The 22,079-nt window shown below is 42.3% G+C and overlaps 1 protein-coding gene across 2 annotated transcripts in view; it reads right to left on the bottom strand.

The window, feature by feature from the left end:
- Positions 1 to 22,079, bottom strand: part of ARHGAP6 (Rho GTPase activating protein 6) — a 336,756-nt gene that overhangs the window by 304,296 nt on the left and 10,381 nt on the right. Inside the window, exons 1-2 of one of the 2 annotated variants that reach the window (XM_027798654.2) lie at positions 19,026 to 19,653; positions 16,156 to 16,212 (exon numbers count right to left, since the gene is read on the bottom strand). The exons of the other annotated variant lie outside the window; for it this stretch is intronic. Of the exons in view, the coding sequence (XP_027654455.1) occupies positions 16,156 to 16,191 (36 nt within the window). The 5' untranslated portion in view covers positions 16,192 to 16,212; positions 19,026 to 19,653. Of the gene's footprint in view, positions 1 to 16,155; positions 16,213 to 19,025; positions 19,654 to 22,079 lie in introns of those variants that run through there. 2 annotated transcript variants of the gene reach the window in all.

The raw sequence follows: 22,079 nt of genomic DNA, 5'->3' as shown, positions 1-22,079 counted from the left end.
CTGCAGTATAAAAATAGAAAGCCTCAAAATAGAAAAAAGAACAAATTCTCCTCTACTAGGTTCAGCTTGAAAAACTAGTAAGATTTGGTTCTCAGCGTTCACAAGGGATGAGATAAGCTGTACCATGGGAGCTGGAGTCAGCTGCAAACACAGACAGTTTTGAGATCGTGCTAATTTCTTGTGGGAATGGAGGTTCTCTCAGGTAGGTCCAGCTCTTGAGAAAGGGTTTGACACAAATTTCAGTGAAGTCTCTCTCTTCACTACAGATAGATTCACATCAGGTCCAGAGGACCATGCAACATGACTCATCCTTAGAGCAGGAACTCCAGGACCTGATGGGGTACAGCTGATGAGAGCAGGCTCCATCACAAGCAAGATCCTGAAAGTATCTAAGGCTATTCCGATACTGGCAGAAAGGCCAAAATGCATGGAAATGCAAAGAGGAGACACCAGACAGCATTTTCACGTTTCTGCTGCTGAATTCTGCACTGGTCATTGTATTCAACACCAGTCACAAATTTCTTCAGGGTCCACTGAATTTGGACATCAAAAATATCATGCATTATACTACAGGTAGACCCTTTACTAATGTGCAGTGTAAAGCACTGTAACAGGTACAGGCATTTCCCATTTAAGGCTGTAGCTACTCAGTCATTACGAAACAAATCCTAAGCTGCAAGAAAAATGTTAAGGAAACAGGGTCAGCAAAAAACTGAGATTACCTGAATTCATGTGACTGAAGACACATGCAATCCAGGTTTACAACTTGCCGTCTTGTTGTATTTGTGGCGGCTGCTGCTTCACAAAAAAGAAGTGGCAACGAGCTCCTATTCTTCCTGAAACTATGCTTAAGAATAAAGTTAGAAACTTTCTTCCCCAAACATAGACCCTTCACAGCTAGTTATATCTTACCTGAAGGTAAGAGGCCTCTGTTGTCCTCTATTTAAGCCACTTAGGCTAATGTGAGAAATATGCTTCATCCCCTGCCTAACAGCATCAACCTGCACCACTTGCCATCCAGCCCAGGAGAGCAGTAGTGCACATAAAGCAAACCCTCGGCAAGGGGACATCCTGAGATGGGCACAAGTCTCCCTTGGGGATGCAGAATGGTGCATCCCAGGGGTGAACAAGCAAGGAGGAGACCGCTATTGAGCTTAGTTTAGTTTGCACCTTATTTTTTAACTCTAAAAATCTGTTTATATTCAAATTAAGAATTTACTTCAATTTGAATCAAGGAACAATTCAGTTTGTGCTAAGAAACAAATACACAGCATTAAGCGGTTACACAATGTTTTAACAAAACCTCCACTACAGAGAATGAAAAAAAAATATGTATGTTTCCACTAAAATAATGGTGTGCATTCATGCTGAGGTTAGTTCCCAGCACAAATTTTCAGTAGTCTAGCTCAGGAGGTTAAAATTCAAAAGTAAGCTTTTCACCATTTATGGTTTGTGTTTTCTTGTTTACTTTACACTCTGCCTTCAGAGAGACAAGGCTAGTCAATTAGAGTTTCAGTTCTTCAACATCAGAGCTATGTCACTATGCACGCGTTTCCAACACTAACAAAATTACTTGTATCCAAAATAAAACTGTTAAATGAAATTAGGAAAAATACTTCATGTCCATAGCAGCAACATAGCTATTCACAGCAATTTAAATGCCCCGTTTTGCATTTTGAAAAACAAATTTGGAAGCCAAACCACATAATCCTGTCTCTTTAAGAAAACTGGAATTTGCCATATTAAATGGCACAAATAATTATTAATTATAATCTATTGGACTTATCTGGTTATTTTTAATCCCAAAACTGTAAATTTAAATTGTTTGAGGGCAAAGTCACAATGCTGACTGTTGAAAACACAGCTGTATATGGGTTTCTTTGAGCCATATAAACAGTGGTATGGGATGGGGACACACTGGGGACCATGCACACCCATGCAGGTCACTGCAGGATGCTCTGATGTGCCCCATTACAGCAAAATGTTGAGCACTGCTGTTTTAGCCCGTTCTGGATACATTCATTAATTTTAGTCAGAAGCTCAAGAGCGAGAGAGAAAAAAACACATCTGTTTCCTAGAAAAGCTACCAAGAAAACCCCAAATTCTGTGTTCTCCACATGGGAAAGTTCATGAAAAGTCCCCAAACGTGCCTCATGTCTTTATATGACAGGAAATCTAGTTAGATACAAACGCTGACACTCTTGTGTGTTCTATCCAAGATGTTTCAGGTCATGAAACAGACATCGTTCAGCTAAATACTACACTCATTTTCACAGGACAAACCACAGCAATACTTTCAAACCACAGCTAATCGCATCCAAATGGGAATGTAATCTATTTAAATAAATAAGAAGTAAAAAGAGGAGCAAAGCCAAAGAATAATGAGTGTTTCTCAGGGCTGTGTGTCACGGCTGAGTATCTGAAATTGGGGTTGCATCATTTTTACTGTATACACTGAAGACTACAAACTGTGCCCTGTAAGGCAACACGGACAAACATCTTGGGACAAAAAAATTCCAAGGGCTGAACTGTGATTTTCTGCTAGCTAGAGAGTGCTCTTTGAAGTTACTGTGTATTAATTCCTTCTGTGACTGTATTCACACAAGCACACGCACGTGCATTATTCATTTTTCACCTTCTTCTACAGCACTGAGCATTAGCCACAGCCAGAGCCAGAATGACTGACTCCACAGCACACAGCCTGACCAGCACAGAGCTGCTGGAGCAGCACACACTAACTTACAGTGATGGCCAAATACTGCATTTCTTCATACTTTTTGCCATAACCATTCAAAATGTTTCAAATAGCTGCAGTGGAGCCTACAGTTACATTACAACTATCCCTACTGCAGAATGGTTTTTATATCCCACCCAGAATTTATGGACATTGCAAAACTGAACGCAATAGTGTGAGTTTCATCTCTAGCACAAAAAATTCTTACCGCAGAACTTAAAGATAACATACTTGGTATATATAATGAGAAATAACAGCACAGTGGGTATTAAATGCCTTCCTGATGCCGAGGTATTTGGCTGCATGCGGCTGGGCAATGCCAGCTGTGCTGACTGCAAAGGTTATGGCCCCTGGTCTGCCCCAGCTGCCTGTCATCTCCCCTTCACCACAGATTATCACCTCACTGGACTGCTGGCACAGCTGCTCCCAAGAGTATTCCAGCACCTTTTCAGCAGAAATAGCCACATTAAGAGAGTGCAGTACTGGAAACCAACCTGGCCGACAGACTTAAAACACAGATCCCAGAAGTGGCTCTGCCAGCTGCCTGGAGCAGTGCCATGCCGATGGGAGCAGCCTGTGAGCAGCTGGGACGGGCACTTCTCCATTCTCCATCCCAGCAAGCTGGAGAGACAACATGATCACAAAGTGAGCCACAAAGCCCTGTTTCTTTGCCTGACATCCCAAAGCATCCTGGGTCTACACCCAAAGCCCCTGCACCTTCAGACTGACAGCATGCACCAAGCCTGCTCTGAGCACCAGCCTCTTGAAAGCCCCTGAAAGGCTGCAGTGCCAAACACAGCAGATCTGGCAGATTTCTTCCATTTCTGTACAGTTTTTAAAGAAACAACCTTGTAAAACGTATGAAAGGCAGAATGACCATTCCCAATACATCCTACAATAAATGGCCCTGGAGACACCCAGTCCATCTCCCTACCTCCTGTTAGACAGCCCCACCTTCCACACCAGGGTGTCCTCAAAGGCTGGGTTTAGGGTGAAGCTATCCTAACCCTGTGCCTCCAGTCCTCTACTCCAGTTCTTTTACTGTTTCTATTTTTCCTTCCCCATGAATATTTGTGAACTAGCTTTTATAACTGTTTATGTCATCCCAGAAGAAATTTAAGTGGAAACACATGTGATTTTTACCATTTTTCCCTTCGGTCACAAGGATCGAAATAGCCACAGGGAAACGGCCCGCAACATTATCAGAATCACTTGCCTGCAGTTTGGCAAAGTTCACATACTGGCAAATCCTGGAGTTGTCTAACAGCAGAATCTGGAAAACAGTTTTTAGCCCATTTAGGAGAGAGCTCCTCCTGAAATCAGAAGAACTACGGACATTTTTATCAAAACTTAAATTCCACCAGAACCAGTAACGCATGCATCTTTACTCCCTCAACTATAAAATGTAGCCTCACTTTTTTCTGAAATGCTGACCTTGTGTAACTTCACTCAAAAACCTCCCAAATAATAAGATCTAAAACGCATTAGAATACCTCATTAATTATACAACTATGCAAAAATAGCGCCTCCCTGTTTGCTCAGTGGCGATATACTCAGAGATAATATAAGGAAGTCAGTGCCACTGTGATTTACATAGGATTCCAAACACGCCTGGAATAAAAATCTCTTTAAAGTACAGCCTGGGTTAAATAAACACAGAGTGATCATGAGTGCTGCAATCAGCAGTGCTCAGCTTAGTTCGGTCACATATCCAAAGGTCTTGCTGGATGGATATTCAAACAATGCATTCAGCCTCACGACCTTGGACTCTGCTGAAGAAAATTCCTGGAGATCTCTGAGGTCTGATCCTCCATGACCTCCCTGGGAAGGGAATGTAGAGAGCAATGACCTGAAAGCGTAACGCAACAAGCTGGAAGAAAATATAAACCATACTGAACAAGAGTTGTGAAAAAGGTAAATAACTGCAAACAGCCATTGAGCAACTTTGACAGATATCAAAAACACAGTAGGGGCAGAGGAGGAGGGGAAGGGAAGGATATAAAATTGTAGTATCAAATGACAGCACATAATATGCCAAAGAAAAACTTTGTCGAAAATGGATATAAAACTCCGTGTGCATACTGTGAAATTGTGCTGCTGTAGCCAAACTGGGGACCAAACTGCATGAGGAAATAAGCCAAGAGCTGACAGCACTCCCTACTCAGAAGGGCTGTGATGCTTAACACATTGTTCAAGTACACTTATTATCTACAAGAATGAAATATTAAAAGTATTCTTTCCTTAGTAGCCAAAAGCACAGACAGTGAAAAGACCTCACTTAAAAGAAAAGCCTTCTTTTATATTCCAGTATCAGTGCTTACTTTGGCCCTAGACAGTCCAAAAGCAACAAGGGAAATTTTTCCTTCATTTTCAGTTGTTGCATATACAGACAACTGCAACCTCTTGCTAGGTAAGCACAAGAATGAGTTCAACTTGCATCCTCCTGAGCACACAGGCTGTGGTCTCACAGGATATCAAGACAAAAGTTGCATCTATGCTGCTTGCTTGGCCAGCTCCAGCCTGGGGCTTACACTCTGCTACGCACAGTACTAAGCTGTGAAACCAAAACAGAGCCCCTCACCTCTGCCTGCAGCCCCAGCTAGCCCACAGGGCCAGTTTCAGAAATCCTTAAGGGCAGACCAGTGAGCCATAGCCACAGAAACCGCTGCTGACTTCCCAGCACCCAGATGCACTGTTCCCTTGCTTTATTTTTGGGACACAAAAGACAGTGATGCCTTTCCCTAGCCCAACGCCGGCTGTCTCAGAAGAACACAGACAAGTGTGAGCATACAGGACACCCACGCTCACACAACTGTCCCTGGGAGGCAGCACAGCATGATTTTTCTTCCCACCCATCCCTGCCACTTCCTTGCTTACTTCACAGCTGACTCTGGTACAAGCACAGAAGTGGTTCATTTGCTGCAAGATTACATCTTAAGCCTAGGGTGCTCCCAGCCATGTGCTGGAAGAGACATTTTGGAATAAAAGAAAGCAAAACAGAACAAGAAGGGATGACACAAGGATAAGGAAAATTCACAAAACCTGCATGATTTCTTTGCATCTTTTGCATTCTGTCTTTATTGCAGAAGGATGCAATAGTAATTGCAAAATAACACCCATATTCACCCTTCCCCAAAATACACTCTTAATAGCCTAAAGACCAGAAATATGAGGGCCAGGTATGTTTTGCATCCAAGGGTTCTGAACAATAGAGATGTCAGTGACTGACAAGATGGCTAACTATGGGTTTTAGTTATATTATTTCTAATTAGATATACTTAGACAAGCAGACAAGTGGTTCTAACTCAGCTACAGTGTATGACATCCTTAGCACTCAGAAAGTTTCCCCAAAAAGAATAATCAACAAACTTTTAGAATGTGAAAATCTTATTTACTATAATCTTAAGTTTTTTCATTGTATTAGGAGAATTGATATTAAATTCAAACAGAACATATCAGCTGATGAAGCCTACAAGGAAGTTAAAATGCTCAACTGGAGAACAAACTGCTTAAGGACCCGCAGGATGCATCAAAGTGATAGACCAGCAAAACTGTTTGCTCAATCACAAACTATTCTGCTGATAATAGCATTTTCTGCAGTTTGGCACAGTTCAAGAACTAGTTCCTTAAGGCTGAAGAACTGATTAGAAGGATTTCCCCCCCCCTCCAAATCTATAAAAACTTGGTAGAAGAGACAGATCTAGCTCTAAAATCTGAAAGAAATGGAAGCCAAGAACCGTCCGTTCAGACACCTACACAGTCCTACCTATAGACACTGCCCAGGATTTTTAACAAGTTAATAATTCCCTTAGCTGTAGAAGCAAAGCACTGCTTGCTTTTTCAAACATCCAGAGTACCTGATGTAGGCTGAACATGCACTAGTGCATTTTTCAGTCTGATTTCATGCAAAAGCAATTCCACCCACATGCTCCAAGGCTGCTTCAGGACAGAGCAGCTCAACAAGTGCAGATGGTCAGAGTTGCTTCAAAATGCACACTCCTGATCCAAATTAAAATTATAATTTTAATGTACACATACTGTTGTTTAACTGATTGTCTGCTCATTCCCTTAGTTTCAACAGCAAAACATGGGTTTACACACTTTTCAGTGCTTCTCATACATGTAACTCAGTATTTAAAGAATTCTTTAACACTGATTCTCTGCCTCGTGAACTGAATTCCAAGATGTCACCAAGAGTAAAATATTAACGCATGCTACATACATTATTCAGCATTTATAATAAGTACATACGCAGTTTGTCAGTCTGAATAGCAAAAGTACCACCAAATTAAGGAAAAAACTATATTGCCACTGATACTCAACAGGTGAAACCTGTCAATCAATACAAATCCATCTTGCAAGAAAAATAACTATGAAATACAATCCAAAGAGTTTTAAATCAAATCCCTCACTTAAAATCAGTGATTAATTAGTAAGTGTGTACTTAAAATCACTCCAGCTAACCAGCCTGAACTGCAAACCCAAACATGACCTAAAGGACTACTTAAAAACATAAAACAGAAGACCCAGACAAGAAGCAGACAAAGGGTTAAACGCAGCTATAGACAGCATATGACATCCTTAGCACCCAAAAGGTTAACTAACAAACTCTGACAATGCCAAAAGCACCTGAGAAGGAAAGACAACCGAATACATTGTTTTTTTCTAGTCTACTGTCATTAACTCCTAATGCAATTACAGATGCGATTCACATCTTTTGATAAATTTTACAGGTTTGGCAATATTCCAAGTGACCTCTTCTCTTTTCCGTTATTAAAGGGAATTTTGCTTGCCTGAATAACCACAGCACATGTCTGCAGTTATGCTTATTTTAGCAATGTGAGGAGGCAAAGTTTGGATGTTTACCTGCTCATGACGGACAAGAAAGCTTTGCAAAAACTTTTTGCTGAGAGCCCCCAAATCACTTCAAATTAGTTACATTTTCTTTGGGAGTCTGTTCCTTACTCTGAAGGCTGTCTGCCACACAGAGTTATAGTACCCTAAAGAAATGAAACACATTTTAAAAAGTTGTGGGTGCATGCATTTTCACACACATAGCCAAGCCCCAATTCAACCGAGCTCTGAAAGCCAACAGGGGACCTCAGGGAAACTGAGGATGGGAAATAGGAGAGGACACCTCACCTACCGCTATCATTAGCCAGGCAAGTACGATGCGTTTTGAATCATGTCAGCTGAGCAGACCTCAATAATCCAAAGCATGAGTGGAAACAAAGTATCAAAGACACTAAATAGAGTGAATTTTTTTCAGATTAAAACTAAAGAGCTCTGGCCTTCTGAAGGCCCATGTTTATACAGATTGTGCTGAAGTGGGTGGAATTTTAATAGTTTCATTTGCAGCTCACCATTAACAAAGCCAAACCAAACAACAACATAAAAAGCAACTGCAACAACTCCACATTTCCACACATACACACACCTAACAAAATAACTTATTTTTTGAGCATTCCCAGAATTCTGACCTGGATGGACTGGTTTAAATTAAAAAGAAAGCATCCTTCCCTTTCTGCCTTAGCATTTAGGCAGTTGGTAAGCGCAACCCTGTAAAAGAGGCCACCTAACAAAAATATAAAAAAACCTTACAAATGTTAAGTATTCAAACCCAAAAACTTTTGATGATAAAGTTGCTTGTATAACTTCAACTCTCAAAGTCAAGTGGAAAGCAGTCATTAATTACGTGATCACCCAGAATTTCTCTGGCATGATGCTCTGCACACTTTTTTCTGTAACTATGCATGTTAATGTTGTTGCTGGAACAAGGCAGTGGATACATGCAAAAATGAAAAGTACCTGTGAAAGTCACATGATAAAACCAGTTACATGGTGCTTTCTTCCTAATACACGGAAGAGCCCTAAGGATTTGATGGGGACAGCCAATCTAAATCTTCAGCTAACTCAGCTCCGTGGAGCACTCCAACAGATTCAGGAGTTCCTCTGCACCCTTGGGTCCAGCTGGTTCTTGTCCCTACCCAAGGGGTAGGACCTGGGTTTGCACTAGACCTGCTCTTCCCACTCCCTTATTTCTTCAAAGCTACACACAAAGGAAGCAAGAGTCAACCTATTCAGCATGGCTTCTTCATCTTAGCAGATGGGGATGGGCTCCATAGCACACCCCTGTCCGAAAGTCCAGACGCACCATGCACACATCTCAGTTTGCTGGTCAGTACTTGGCGAGCCAGAGCTGCTCCTCCTCTGCTAGAATGGCACTGCACAGGAAGATCTGAAGCTATTTACTGAACACAAGCTTAAAGAGGGCTTTGGAGGAAAGTATTATGCTCTAGAACTTCCTCAGATGTGAAGCCAATACTGAATCTTTATTATTGTCCAGTTTTCACACATAACCATTTGGCCTGCCAAAGCCAAATGTGCGAAACATTTTGTCCTTTACTTGAATGTACACAAATTATTCATGCACAAAACTATAAAGGAACAGACACATGTCCAAGAAATAGACTTGCAATGTTATATGGGTGTAGTCCTTTTAAGTCTTATCTTTTCAGCTACATATTTGTTTCCAATCTCAGCATATACAAATGAAATTATATTTATATGGAAACATCAGAATGTGTGATGTCCTTCAATTCAAGGGATACCTAAAAATATACATCCACATAAATCAGATTATAAAGCATCAATATAAATGCACAACACAGATGAAATCTGCTCATTAATTTCTGTTGCCTTACAGATCCTCAGTTCATAGATTTGTTCTGTCATTCTGGATATGCACAGAATATATACTTTTAATACCAGTTTTATCTGGGTTTAATCCTTCTCCTGGGAGCAGAGGAGGACAGAATATAATATTGATTGTATCTATAAAGACAAAGTAATTAGTATCCTGTTGAATGCTACTTCTAACATGAACGACATGTCAACTACCTGCTTCCAAGGTGTGGTAAGGCACCTAAGCAAAGAAATGTCATACCCCATCCAACAATGACTAAAAACATTTTATCACAAATACTACCTTATAAATGTATTCATGTGTTAATTCACCAGTTGCAAACAGCGTAACAGATATAGCAATAATCATACACATTTGGCATTTCTTTCCCAGTCAGTATATTGGATTAAGTCATAGGAGCAACACTCTCTCTAAATGAATGCTGCTCACTCCTCTCACAACATGAACAAGTCTCTCCAAGAAGATCTGGCTAAGCCATGAAGTACTGAAGCCTGGGGATGTAGGAAGTCTGGAAAGAGGCAGATCACATCTTACACAAAAGATTATCAAGGCTCATGCAGGGACATACCGGAGTCAGACCCGGCACTGTCTATAGAAGTAAAACACAGTGGTGATTGATGGGACAGCTTAAATAAATATGCACACCAAACCAAAATTTCCAAAATGTTTTAAAAAGAAATACGGTAAATATGAAACAGTGTCAAGTAAAAACAAATCAGGTCCTTATCTCGCCGCCGCAGTTGACACTGTATTACAGCTTCCCAGCAGGTGTTCGTGTTAGATTAGGCATGGTAAGTACTAGTAAATACAGTCCTCCCTACTACTGGAAGGCAAATTAACTGAAAAAACAAACCCCTATCACAGGCAGAAATAAATACCATCAAGCACAGACCACAACAGAGCCCTGACCGACAACATCACACTATAGGGTTTTTGATTGAATATTAGTTTTCACTTTATTACAATAAATACATGTATTAAAAATAGAGCATGGTTGTGATTCTCTGACAAAAAATTCTATTGCTTCAGTCCCAAAATAGGAACAGAATCCCTCTATTTTTCCAGTATAAAAGACTGTATTTCCTTCATGAGCATTACATGGCCAACCCTAATTTTAAAGCTGACTTATTTGTGACCTTTTTCTGTTAGGAAGAGCATGGTGTTTACACATCTGTTGAAACACCATACCCTTTGCAAAGTAATATTTAATTGATTCCATAAGATGTGAAGACATGTTTTAAGTAAGACCACCACCGATAAAGAAACCATACCAATTAAAATCAGCATGCTGCTTGATAAAGCTTCATGTTTGTCAGCCACACCAATCTCTCCATTTTGTTAAAAAAAAAATAAACAGCAGAGCTTGCTACAAAAGTCTCTGATTTTCTGACTAGAAATATTTCTCCTACAGACTAGTGCCTTGTATTTTTGCAAAACAATCAAAGCATGCATGGCACTTCAAAGTCTAGCACATTCTAGCAAGATAAAGGCACCATAAATATTAATTAATCCTGCATGTGAGCAGCTCTCCTACTATGTCTTTGAGCAGATTTGGAGCCCAGGATCAGAAATCAACCAAAAAGCTGATACACATGTCTTTAAGGAGAGTCAATTGTATTCCTTTAAACTACTTGAAAAAATAAGATTTTCAATTTTAAGGAGATTCATCAATTAAGTTGAAACACATATTGTAGTTAATTCTAAGATTCACCCTTGTAACTGCCATTTAAGATGAAAAAAATTTAAAAGAAGATATTTAAAATCTTACATATTGTCACTGAACAGTATAATTTTTCTTGTTCTATTTGTGGGATTGCATGTATTTAACAGAAAGGGAGTGCAAAGTGCTTTTACATGCCTTAATGCTTTAAGCATATACCCATTTCCCTCATTTCAAACCCACCATCTTTCTGGATGCCCAGAACTCCATCACTTCTACTCTTCCAGTGGAATAAGGTATTTCAGAAGCAAAGCTCAGCCACCTTCTCCTGATTTTACCACTACGTGAAGCACACCTTTGTAACTCAGCTGAGAAGAAAGGTGGAGGAGCAGTATATGGGGTACCTTACTTACACCTGCCTCCGATGAAGGGACCATAGGTGAGACAGCACACACAGTCCATGCGAGCCCTTCAGAGAGCCTGGGTTCACAGGGCCTTGGCACGTGCACCCAAGGACAGCCAGGCATGTTCAGATGTCTCGCCAGTGCCACCAACACCGCTGAGTAACCTTGTGGTGGCTAAGCCTGGCCTTGTGCAACTGCCCCACGAGCTGCAACTGCTGCACAGGGAACTTTTCTGTATATTTGCCTTCAACACAACAAATTTGGAGCTGTCAGGGCAGACTTCACTGCACCTACTGCTGGATCCTTGTGCTGTCCTTTTATGAGCTGGTTTGTTCAGATAAAGGTAAATTATTAGATTCCTCTTGGTAATGGCTAACTACCAGGCCAAGGACTTCTTTGAAAGCCACTGGTGCCCTAACAAGGCTGAAATACTGAACCCTGAATTAGAAGTTGCCCGTTTCCACTCTCAACTTCTTGTACAAAGATCTAACCAAGGCACAGAAATACCTATCTTCCAGGAAAAAAGATAACAATTCATCTTCTCAAGTGACAAGGTCACCAATAATTCAAGTCACATTCCTGAACTTATGTTTCCAAGTAAGATATTTGGCCTCTTAAAAAATGGGTCTTCAGCTTCTGGTGATTTTGTTGCACTGTTTTCTCTTTTTTCCCCCCTCAGCATTAAGAAGTGGCCACCACAAAAGCAATTTTTACTGGAGCAAGTTTCTCTCCCATCAAAGCAAGTTCTCACAGAAGTAATACCTGGTTTGAGGAGGATGCTACAGTTCGGGGGGGGGGGGGGGGGGGGGGCACCAGGATCAAAACCAAGAACCATACCATGCAACCTTGGCTGTAATACCCAGCAACTTCCTTGTGAGACATTATTAACCATTACATAAGGTGGAAGCTTGGCAGTGTCTACAAAAAGGTATTGAATGGAGAACATGAAGACACCCATCCAAATGAAAGATAGTGTCACGCTTCAGGGTGCACCTTTCCTTGTCAGGGGGCTGAGGTGCTGAAGACAACAAAAGCTGCACCCTGGACTGTGCCCCACAGGTACTAGGTGGGGGCAGGAACAGGGCTCCAGGCAATGAAGCACTCTGGAGTACCAGCTCCATATGGTTAAAGGCTGGTTTGTCCTTCTCATAGAGAAATAATAAAGAAGGTATTTAGAGAAGAAGCTTACAATTATTGCTGCTGGCAGAGTAACAGTTCAGAAGGAGTTAGGTGGTCATAACAAACAGGCAAGAAACTCAGGAGTTCATGGCTAGCAACACGGGAGGAGGCTCAGCACAGAGTTATGTATAAACAACGGGCAGCCACTTTCTCCTACCTCATCCACACCTTTACTACAGCACAGGCTTGACAACTCAGTGTTTGCAGACAGAATTACTGAGGTAAGTTTCAAGGCAAACACATGTAAACTCCTGTTAGGTAAGTGTTAATAATTCACAGCAAGATGCCAGCTCTCCATTAAGACATTTAATGTGTGAAGAAAACATTGCAAAAGGTCCTTGGAATAAGCTGAGTAACTTTGAAACAAAAGGAATTACTTAGCCTATTGGTATTGTTCATCGAGACTTTCTTTTTGCTGCTCTTAAAAAAAAGAGGTGTTTCTGTCTAGAGTTCAGATTTGCATAATTAAAACCATACACACAACCTCCTCCCTTTCTGACACCGCCGCCTCTGCACTTGCCAGCTGAAAGGGCAGCATCCCCCTCTTGTCCAGCCACCAGGATCCAGTAACCCACCAAGGGAGTGGTACCTTCACAGCTACCACAGCTCTCCAGTAACCGGTTCTTAAGGTGCACCATCGCCACATGCTCAGCAGACCAATGGGGCAACAGCCAACACTGCTCGCAGGGATCAAGACAGAAGATCTAAGACACCTCTTCAGAAGGGGAGTAAAACTGCCCCGGGCAAGAGGCAGTCAGAGAGCCAGCCAGGTCCCAGTTGGGACAGGTGACAAGTGGGATGGCGAGGTCTCGCTACTGGGGCAATAGCTGAACTTTTTTGCTTCATCTCCCAGTAATCTCACATGTAAAGGGTGTCAAACTCCTTTCACAGTGTAAGTCTGATCTAATACCCCAGTAAGGTATAAGTGTGTGCTAATGAAAAACTTAAGATACTTTAGAGATAAAAGTAGACCAATACTTACATTCATTTACTTTTTATTATTACTGCTGTTTCCCAGTTAGCTGGTATCCTCCCCTCAAGACATTATTAGGTTTTATTGGATTTCTTAGCTCAGTCACTGAGCTACCATAGCTGCACTACTCTGGAACCTCAGCAGACCCCGTGCAGCAGCCCTACACCACAGCAACTTCCCAGCTTAAACCAGAGATCTTTACAGCATGCTGCACTGTGCATCTAGACATACTCTCCAGGACAGGGGGAAAACGTGATGCCTGTGGAAAGGGAGGCAGGAAGACAACAAATGTCAGTACATGCAGTATTCCTCCCATCACCTACCTCCAGACAGGAGCTAAAAGTTGTTATATTTATACACAATTTGTCAATACACAGCCTTTTCAATGCAAAACCCAGCTAGAAATCCTACACAGACTTCTACCTCTGGCATTCTCTTTCCTTGCCTTTCCAACGCAATGCTGCCCAACTTACATTTGTCCAGAATGCTCTCTCTGCAAAGACTATTTGCCTTTGATGATGTCGCCTTTTTCTATGCAGCCCTCCATTGCATCTCAGCCTGTTATTACATTAAACATATCTCCTCTAACTAGTCCCATCCTCTCCATCACCCTCAGCTACTGCCTACATCCATTCCACCATGTCAGGTCTCTGATACCCAGTTTTGTGCACTTCAGTCCTCCCCTCGTTCTTGAGGAAGTTAACCCTACATATCAGTATTACTAACCTATTATTCCCAAGGCTTAAGACTCTCTAAGACTTAGCAAGGGCAAAATATTTGTTTGCTGAGGCCGCCAAACGTCACAATACAGTCTCTGTAGAACTCTTGGCGCAACTGTGTCTATCTGTTGTCTCTTCCATAAAATTTCTGGAAGAAAAAGGGGAAAAAAAAAAAAAGTCTCTCGTGTCTATACATAATCTTGTAGGGTGATGTCCTAACCCACAAATAGGATACCAAGACACTATGGTAATGTAAGAATCACCTCTGCATGCAAGATGATCAGCAGTGCAGGGATGCCCACATGAATCCTCTGGACTCTGCATGGATTTTCACGCTGTCAGATGCTCATTTCTGTCCCTCAACCCCCTACAATCAGCAAAGAAACAACAGATACTCTTATCACTCAGCTTTACTGTCTCGTCCCTAATTTGGGCATAATCCCAGTTTAAACCAGTTATCTAACAGCTAAATATAATTTCTCTAGGCTGTGTAGTTTCCAGAAATAACTAATGCTGCATCCTCTTCCCCTCATCAGGGAAACACCCAGCAGCACTTGCCAAATCCTAGCCCACCCCACTGCCCTACTCAGCAGGGCCATGTGGCACAGAGACCCAGCCCTCACAGCAGACACTATCCATGCTCCTGTGTGGATTAGCCACCAAATCCACAGGCTGATCTGCAGCTAATGATTTTTTGAGCCTTGTCCCTTCCCAGTGCTTCAGCGAGCCACTCCCAAGCAGCTTCTAAGGACCCACTGACCTCCTGCTCACTGCTTCTGTCCCATTCTTCGGAAGGAACTCAAAAGATACTTTACAGAAGGATCTAAGTTGTGCATACTGTAAATAAAACATGTATTCTTACAAAGTGGTCCATAGTACCAAGGGAAGAAAAACGAAAGGGCAAAAGCCTTCTTAGTCCCTGCAGTAAAATCTGCAGCTGATCCTTTCACAAGCTGGTTAAATAATTTCTCCCTCAATGGTCTTCAGTCCTGTTTCAACTCTTTTAGTCCAAATATCTCCTAAAAAGCTGGGAAGAACAAAAGCAAAACCAGAAAGAGTATTTCCAGAGTTATCCTAATACAAAGCATGGAAAAAAAATTTTCTTCATTTCTTCCAAATTCAGCGTGCTCGATTCTTTTCTACACATGGATGTTGCGCCAGTTGAGCATAAATCACCAGTTCCACACTCTGAAGTAAAGTCAGAAGCCCTCCAATTCTCTCCAGAGGCAAGGGACCTCCAACTATTTTATCTCATAACTACTCACATTCCTCCTTGTTCTGTAAGCTTCTCAGTAAGAAGCATCTGGCAGAGTTTGGTAGGGACACCTAATGCCATCTGAATTGAGCACGGCAGTTCTTGGTCCTTGTAGTCAGAGTCCAACCCAGCCAGCCTCACATGGGCACCAATTGTTGCAGCACAATCAAACTAGTAGGCTGCAACAAGGCTTTACCATTGGTCAGGTTCTACTGTCTGTGCTGTATCTCCTTCCTCCAGAGGTCAGACCACACTACTCCTCCTCCATTGACCCCCTCCCACAATCCTCAGGGCTATTTAACCACTTAGTGGGAACGAGCTACAGCTGCACATCATCCATGTCAATCAACCCACTGCCTCTGAGGCAAGGCCACAGCTGTATGTTATCAGTGCTGATCAACCCACTGCCTTCAGTCCTCTACACCTGATGTGGCGGCATACGCAATATCCCACTAACTCACCACGCTGAGCATTCAAACACATGTCTGAGGAGCCTCAGCTCTACCCGCTACGAACTTCACTCACCCTGCTTTGCAGTGTCTCATCTCCAGGAAACCACATCTCATAGCTGGGAGATGTTTCCTGATAGAACAAAGAAAAAGATGGACAATAAAACCTCGACTTAGAACAGAGAGACATACATTACAAAGAAATGGTACATTTTACATGATTTTTCTTTTCCTTGGCATTGTACACTGAAATTTTGTCTAAGTAACATACAGGTTTTTAGTAACTTGGACTACACATGTATTTAGGTTGTTGTGAAATGGTTAAACTAACATTTTTCCATATGGCAATGCTTCATGGAAAAGAAAGATCCAGACACAAAGAATATTTTCCATGCAAAAAAATAACATAGCAAACTTTATTTGCAAGTTTAGAAAGAAACAATATATATCTACATATATTACAGGCAAAATATCTTGTCACAAAAGTTAAATAATTCCCCTGCAATTAATAATACCAGCCATCCCAAAGCACCTCTAGTTTCCTTGTTCCTTATTATGCTCCTAAACCTTTCCCCTTCCTCCCATCAACTACCTGCAGTCCAGCTCTCCTGGGCAACTACCCCTCAGAGAAGGTGTGATAATGTAGAGATGCAATTAACAATTTCCCTTCTCAGTGATTCAATTCAAGGCTTCATCAAGGCTTGCAAAGCCAATTGGAGCTCTTCACCGCTGCACAAAATAATCTTTGACACTAAAACAAGCCCCAGCAACTCAAACACTTATCCCAAAATATATATGGTACTTTGAGCGCATCAGCACAATGGCCACCCCAGTTCCATCTCCCCCTATTCTCAGTGGTCACCAGACCTCTGTTCAGCCGTCCCAGTTTTTCCCAAACCTCCTGCCCTTCCCAGCAGGGACTCTCAGTCTCTCTGCTTGCAAAGGCTGAGTTATGAAATAACCAAAATAACAAAAAAACACCCCACCTTTGGACTTGATGGAAGGTCCCATTACACTCCCCGCATCCTGCTGCTTCTGTGTCCTTGACAGCTCAGCAGCTGCTTCTGCTGCAGAGTCATCCCCAGCCCTCCAGCCTGGAAGGAAACCCCTTCCTCTGCTTCTCTGGCACTTTAACACTGGCTCCAAGGAACAAGCCAAGCAAACTCCCCTTTGCTTTTCTGCCTTCAGTCTCCTCTAGTGTTGGATTTTCTTTCAAGAGGGGTCAGCAAGCAAGCCCCTCTGTAGCTCCCCTGCTACCTATGTTCTACAGGAATCTTCCACATTCTTCTTGCAAACATCCCAACTAACTGCTCCCTTCCAGCTTTGCTTTGATTTGCCCCAGATGTTGCCAACCATATTTCTCTTTTCCCCTTGGCTTCTGCTCCATCTGGCTGAGTTAAGACACAGCACAAGAAGAGCTCCTGCTTCCCTGCAAATGCTTTGGCCCTATTCTAATTACAGGGGCAAATCACCTTATAGCACAGCAATATGGTTATTAAATGCCTTTATCTCAACCAAAGGACCATATTTCAGAAAACTGTAAGGAAGCCAGAAACAAATAATTCACTGCAGGAATCTCATTCTTTTCAACTGTAATTCAAATGACATCTTAAGCCTGCTGTCTTCAGCTCCAAAACCGTTCTGTGGCTAAATCCCACGCTGAATGTTAAATCCAAGTAGCTGGACTTGTTCCAGAAGAAGGGTCTCCAAGGGCTCAGCACACCTGGGACAGATGACCTGCCATATAAGACTTTAAGAAACTGTGTAGCCACTGCAACTGCAGTATGGCCATAAAGATGAGGTCATTGCTTCCCAATACCACTGTTTCCACAGTGCAACAGCTCTTCAACCTGCCAAGTAATGATTGCTCTCTCTGTCCCCTACCCCAGTCATCGGGATTTGGAAGCCACAGAGTAAAACCTGGTGTTTGTGGAGCAAAGACAATATGGATCATGCCCCATTATCTCTACCCACTCCTTCTGCAGTGTCACCTCACTGGCTCTCCTGGGGCTGAAGCCTTTGGCAGCCTTCAGGATGCAGGAAGGATATCCTCCATAGAAAGCAAGATGATATCCAGCTTTCAGCCAGTTTGTCAGAGAGATTCCCAACCAACCAAGCCCTCAAACCCAGTATCTAAACACCAAGGAGCTTTGTTTTCAAAAGACTCCCAGAGAGGAAGCTCTGACAAATGCAGCACTGCAGCATAGCTCCCCAAGTGTCCCTCCAGGCCAGCTATCACAGGGACAGAGGCAGTTACCAAAGACCAGCAGATCTTCTCTTTTTAATTCTGGCACTTATGCCAGATCCCACACTCTACAGCAATCAGAATTTCCATTTGAAAATTCCATATAAAAGTTCCATATAAACTGGATGCTACTGGATTAAAGAAAGAAAGTGCATACATTTGTGATTTAATAATGCACTGATACAGCCTGAAGACCTGTTCCTAAAAAACACTGGATAGATTGTCACAAGTTGAAAACAACAAATTATAGTAGAAGGCAAATATAATATAGCAAGTTGTGCCAAAGCACACAGTAATTACTACAAAACAAGCACAAACAAAACATGAACAATATTTAGAGAGACAAGCTGAAAGCACTACTGAAATGAGAAACAGCTCAAGAAGACATATGGACAAGACATAAGATCCCTTTACTGCGAAAAAATGGTATTAATTCGTGTGGAAGACCTCAGCATTACAGACCTGTTCCTCTGGGAGGGAAGAAGAAAGGAAAGAGGTTCTCATTACTGTAAAAAAATGTAAGGATATAAAAGATCTAGGATAAGGTTTCAAAAACTACCTAGGACCCCGAGGTTCATCTTTAAAAGTGAGTCAGGGGCTTCAGAAAATGTCATCGCTAGAAACTATGGCGGAACTATTCACAGAGTGCAACACACCGCGGCAGCCAGTAGGGACCACACACCGCTGGGTCCGACACCAACCTTGCATCTTACCAACCCGCTCCAGGGCTGGAGCTTCTCTGAGGGCCAGGTGGCACAGCAGGCAGAGCTGTGAGGCCTGGAGCAGCCCCAGGACGGCACCTCGGGCACAGTGCTCCCCGGAGGAAACCAGGACGTCACACCATGAGCGAGACGGGGCAGGGATGCCCAAGCAGGAGTCAAAGCTCTCCTCTTCCTGGTGGTGGTGGCACTTCAGTGGCAATCCTGTTTTCCAGCCCAAATGATATTTTACTTAGCTATTCATTTCTTACACTGTTTCCATCTTCTCCCCTTCCTTATCTCCTCTTGTTTGAACCATGCAGCCATAATCCACAGTCACCTTTTTTCTCTTTTTCTTGTCCATTCAAGGAAAAAAAGTACTTGTCAAGACAGCAAAAAGTTATGACTCCGAACCATCAAGACTTTCATTTACTGCTGGGAAGACCCTTCTGTCAGCCACTTCATACTCAATGCTGGAGACTGCACCTGCTTGACAAAACCTCTGCCAGCTAAATGCAGACTTGCCAAAATCGCTTCTCAAGAGCAAGGAAAAAAGACGCAGGAGATCAGATATTGACCAACATTCTCCTGAAGCTCAAAAAAGCCCACCACTGCATCGTAAACAGCAGCAAATGATGACCTGTGCTCCCTTTAAACAGCAGCGTGGAAGCATTTAGTTCAACAAGCCAATTTGGTGCCAGCTTTTTCCAGGCCCTGTGGCCCCATCTGCCTATTGCAGTTTAGTTTAGCTTTGACTGATCCCAGTTACATAACTGTACCCTTAAGCTCCTAAGTTGTAAGGTCAATATCAGGTTAAAACTGTTGCTGTGTAAGACAATATAGCCAAAGCCTGATCTGTCCTACTGCCACACCTATTCTTCTCTGTATCTGATGCAATTCCCAGTTCGAAGCTCGGCAGAAGATTCCCTTTCCTTCTCACATACATCTTTAATTTTTTTTTCCTTCTTCTTCCTTTTCCCTCCCAGATTATTTTTACTTTTATAATACGCTCAGGAAGGTGACCAAAATGAAAGTTAGAAGAGCTAAATTGACAGGAATGCTTCTGTACCATCATTTTACTACAGGCATTGAATTGAAATGCTTTAGGCAGCACATCATATGGCCTGTCACGATCACACTGAACTACCATGAAATGGGGCAGGAAAAGACCATGGCATTTTGCCAAATGTTCAATATTTTTAAACTGAAAGTGAAATAACCCACAAAAGCAGATGGAGCTCAACTTCAGAGCAGGTCTGTCCCGACAGCACACTGTCCTGAAGGTAGATACCTTGTAAGCCCTGGGCTCCCTAATGCTGGAATATGATGCAGGCAGGCTTGGTTAAATGAGCTGACAGGAAAACCACCTGGCAAGTAGTTACTGAGACTTCCATGCCAAATCCCTACTGATGTTCCGCTACAGCACTGTCAAACTGTTTCTGCAAGACACTTGAATTTAAGAAGGGCTTGATTGTTGGTTTTTTCCTAAATTTTTCTGACATCTTTAAAAAAAACACCCTGACTTTTTTTTGCATTTGTGAGACACCAGCAGTGTAGCTGCAGTGTAATAGTAGGGTATGCCTTACAGAGTAGTAGTACAGCAAAAACTTTGGAGAATAATGCAATGAAAGAAATCACACTTATAAGCCTGCTTCAAATGCTGATGCTGGAAAGCATAATACTTTTTGCAGTAACCCAACAACTTCTGTTCCATCAAAGGTATGTTGCAGCACAAGGGAAGACAGCAGAGTTTTCATTCTACTGTGGAAAGAAATTATTCTCAATCACAGAATCACGGAAAAGATTATGTCAGAAAGGACCTCTGGAGGTCATCTAGTCCGATATCCTGCTCAAAGCAGGGCCAGCTTCAAAATCTTCTTGGGTTCCTTGGGGCCTTGCCTTGTCAAGGGTTGAAAATTTCCAAGGACAGATTCCAGATCCTCCTCGGGCAACCCATTTCAATACTTAACCACTCCTGCTGGACATGTTTTTTTCCTTAGATCTGCTCAAAATTCCTCTTGCTGCAACTTGTGACTGTCATTGTGCAACTGACAACACCCAGTTCCATCTTCTCCTTAGTCCCCATGCGGTAGTAAAAGTGGAATTACGTCCTTCCTTATTCCTCACCAGGCTGAAACAAATGCAGCCTTTTCTTCTCTCATCCCCTAAACGTCTTGATGGCCCCCCACTCCACTTGCTCCAGTATGTCAACATCTCCCTCGTACAAAGGAGTTCAGATGCGGACTGGCAAGGATGAAGTCACTTTCCTTCACCTGTCAGTCACCCTTTTGCCCATACAACCCTGTATGCAGGCATCCTGTTCTCCAAATGATGACCCTTCCACCACTCACTAACTTCCCTAACTGCTTTTCTTCTGATCCATGTGAGGCAGTGTAATTCAGCTGCATCTGGGCTAAAAAACAGGTGGGAGGCTTTGTTACGTAGCTCACTCCAAGAAAGAAAAGTATGTTCTTCTGTCACATTTGCACTGCCTCTGTTGAGAAAAGGGTTATGAAACAGAAAGGTTCCACCTGAGCCTTGACAGAGTGTGGAAATGGTATGTGCTCAGACCTCAGAGAACAAGACCTAGAAGCATAGTGTGCCAGAGATTTTTCAAATATGCAAATTCACCAATGTAAATCTTACTAATTATTCCACTAAAAAGTTGCTTTAAAACCCTAAATACAGGTTGACTGCCAATTACATCACATTTCTTTCGTGAATATAGAATTAAAGCATGTTAGCTCTGAAAAAACCCCCAGCTTCTTATTGTGTTTATTTAAGTAACTGGCCCACCTAATTCTCCCAGCTGGCTGTAGTTTGGTACCCACTCTGTGGCACAGCCATATCATTTGTGAATATGCTGTCCCCTTCTGAAGACCCATGAGATGTGTCCCCATGGCACGCTGTGACAAGAGCTGTCACTAGATGCAAAGACACGAACACGTGCTTGAGAAACAGTAGTGAAGCAATAAGCAAAAGGCACACCATATTTTGTCAGCAGGAACGTTATGAAATAGCCACAAGAAAACTCAACCATATTGTTCTAATTTAGGA

Source organism: Falco cherrug, chromosome 2 (assembly GCF_023634085.1).
Source record: "Falco cherrug isolate bFalChe1 chromosome 2, bFalChe1.pri, whole genome shotgun sequence".
NCBI classification, from domain to species: domain Eukaryota; kingdom Metazoa; phylum Chordata; class Aves; order Falconiformes; family Falconidae; genus Falco; species Falco cherrug.
The sequence above is the reverse complement of the archived record's forward strand: the minus strand, read 5'-3'. Positions and strand labels throughout refer to the sequence as shown.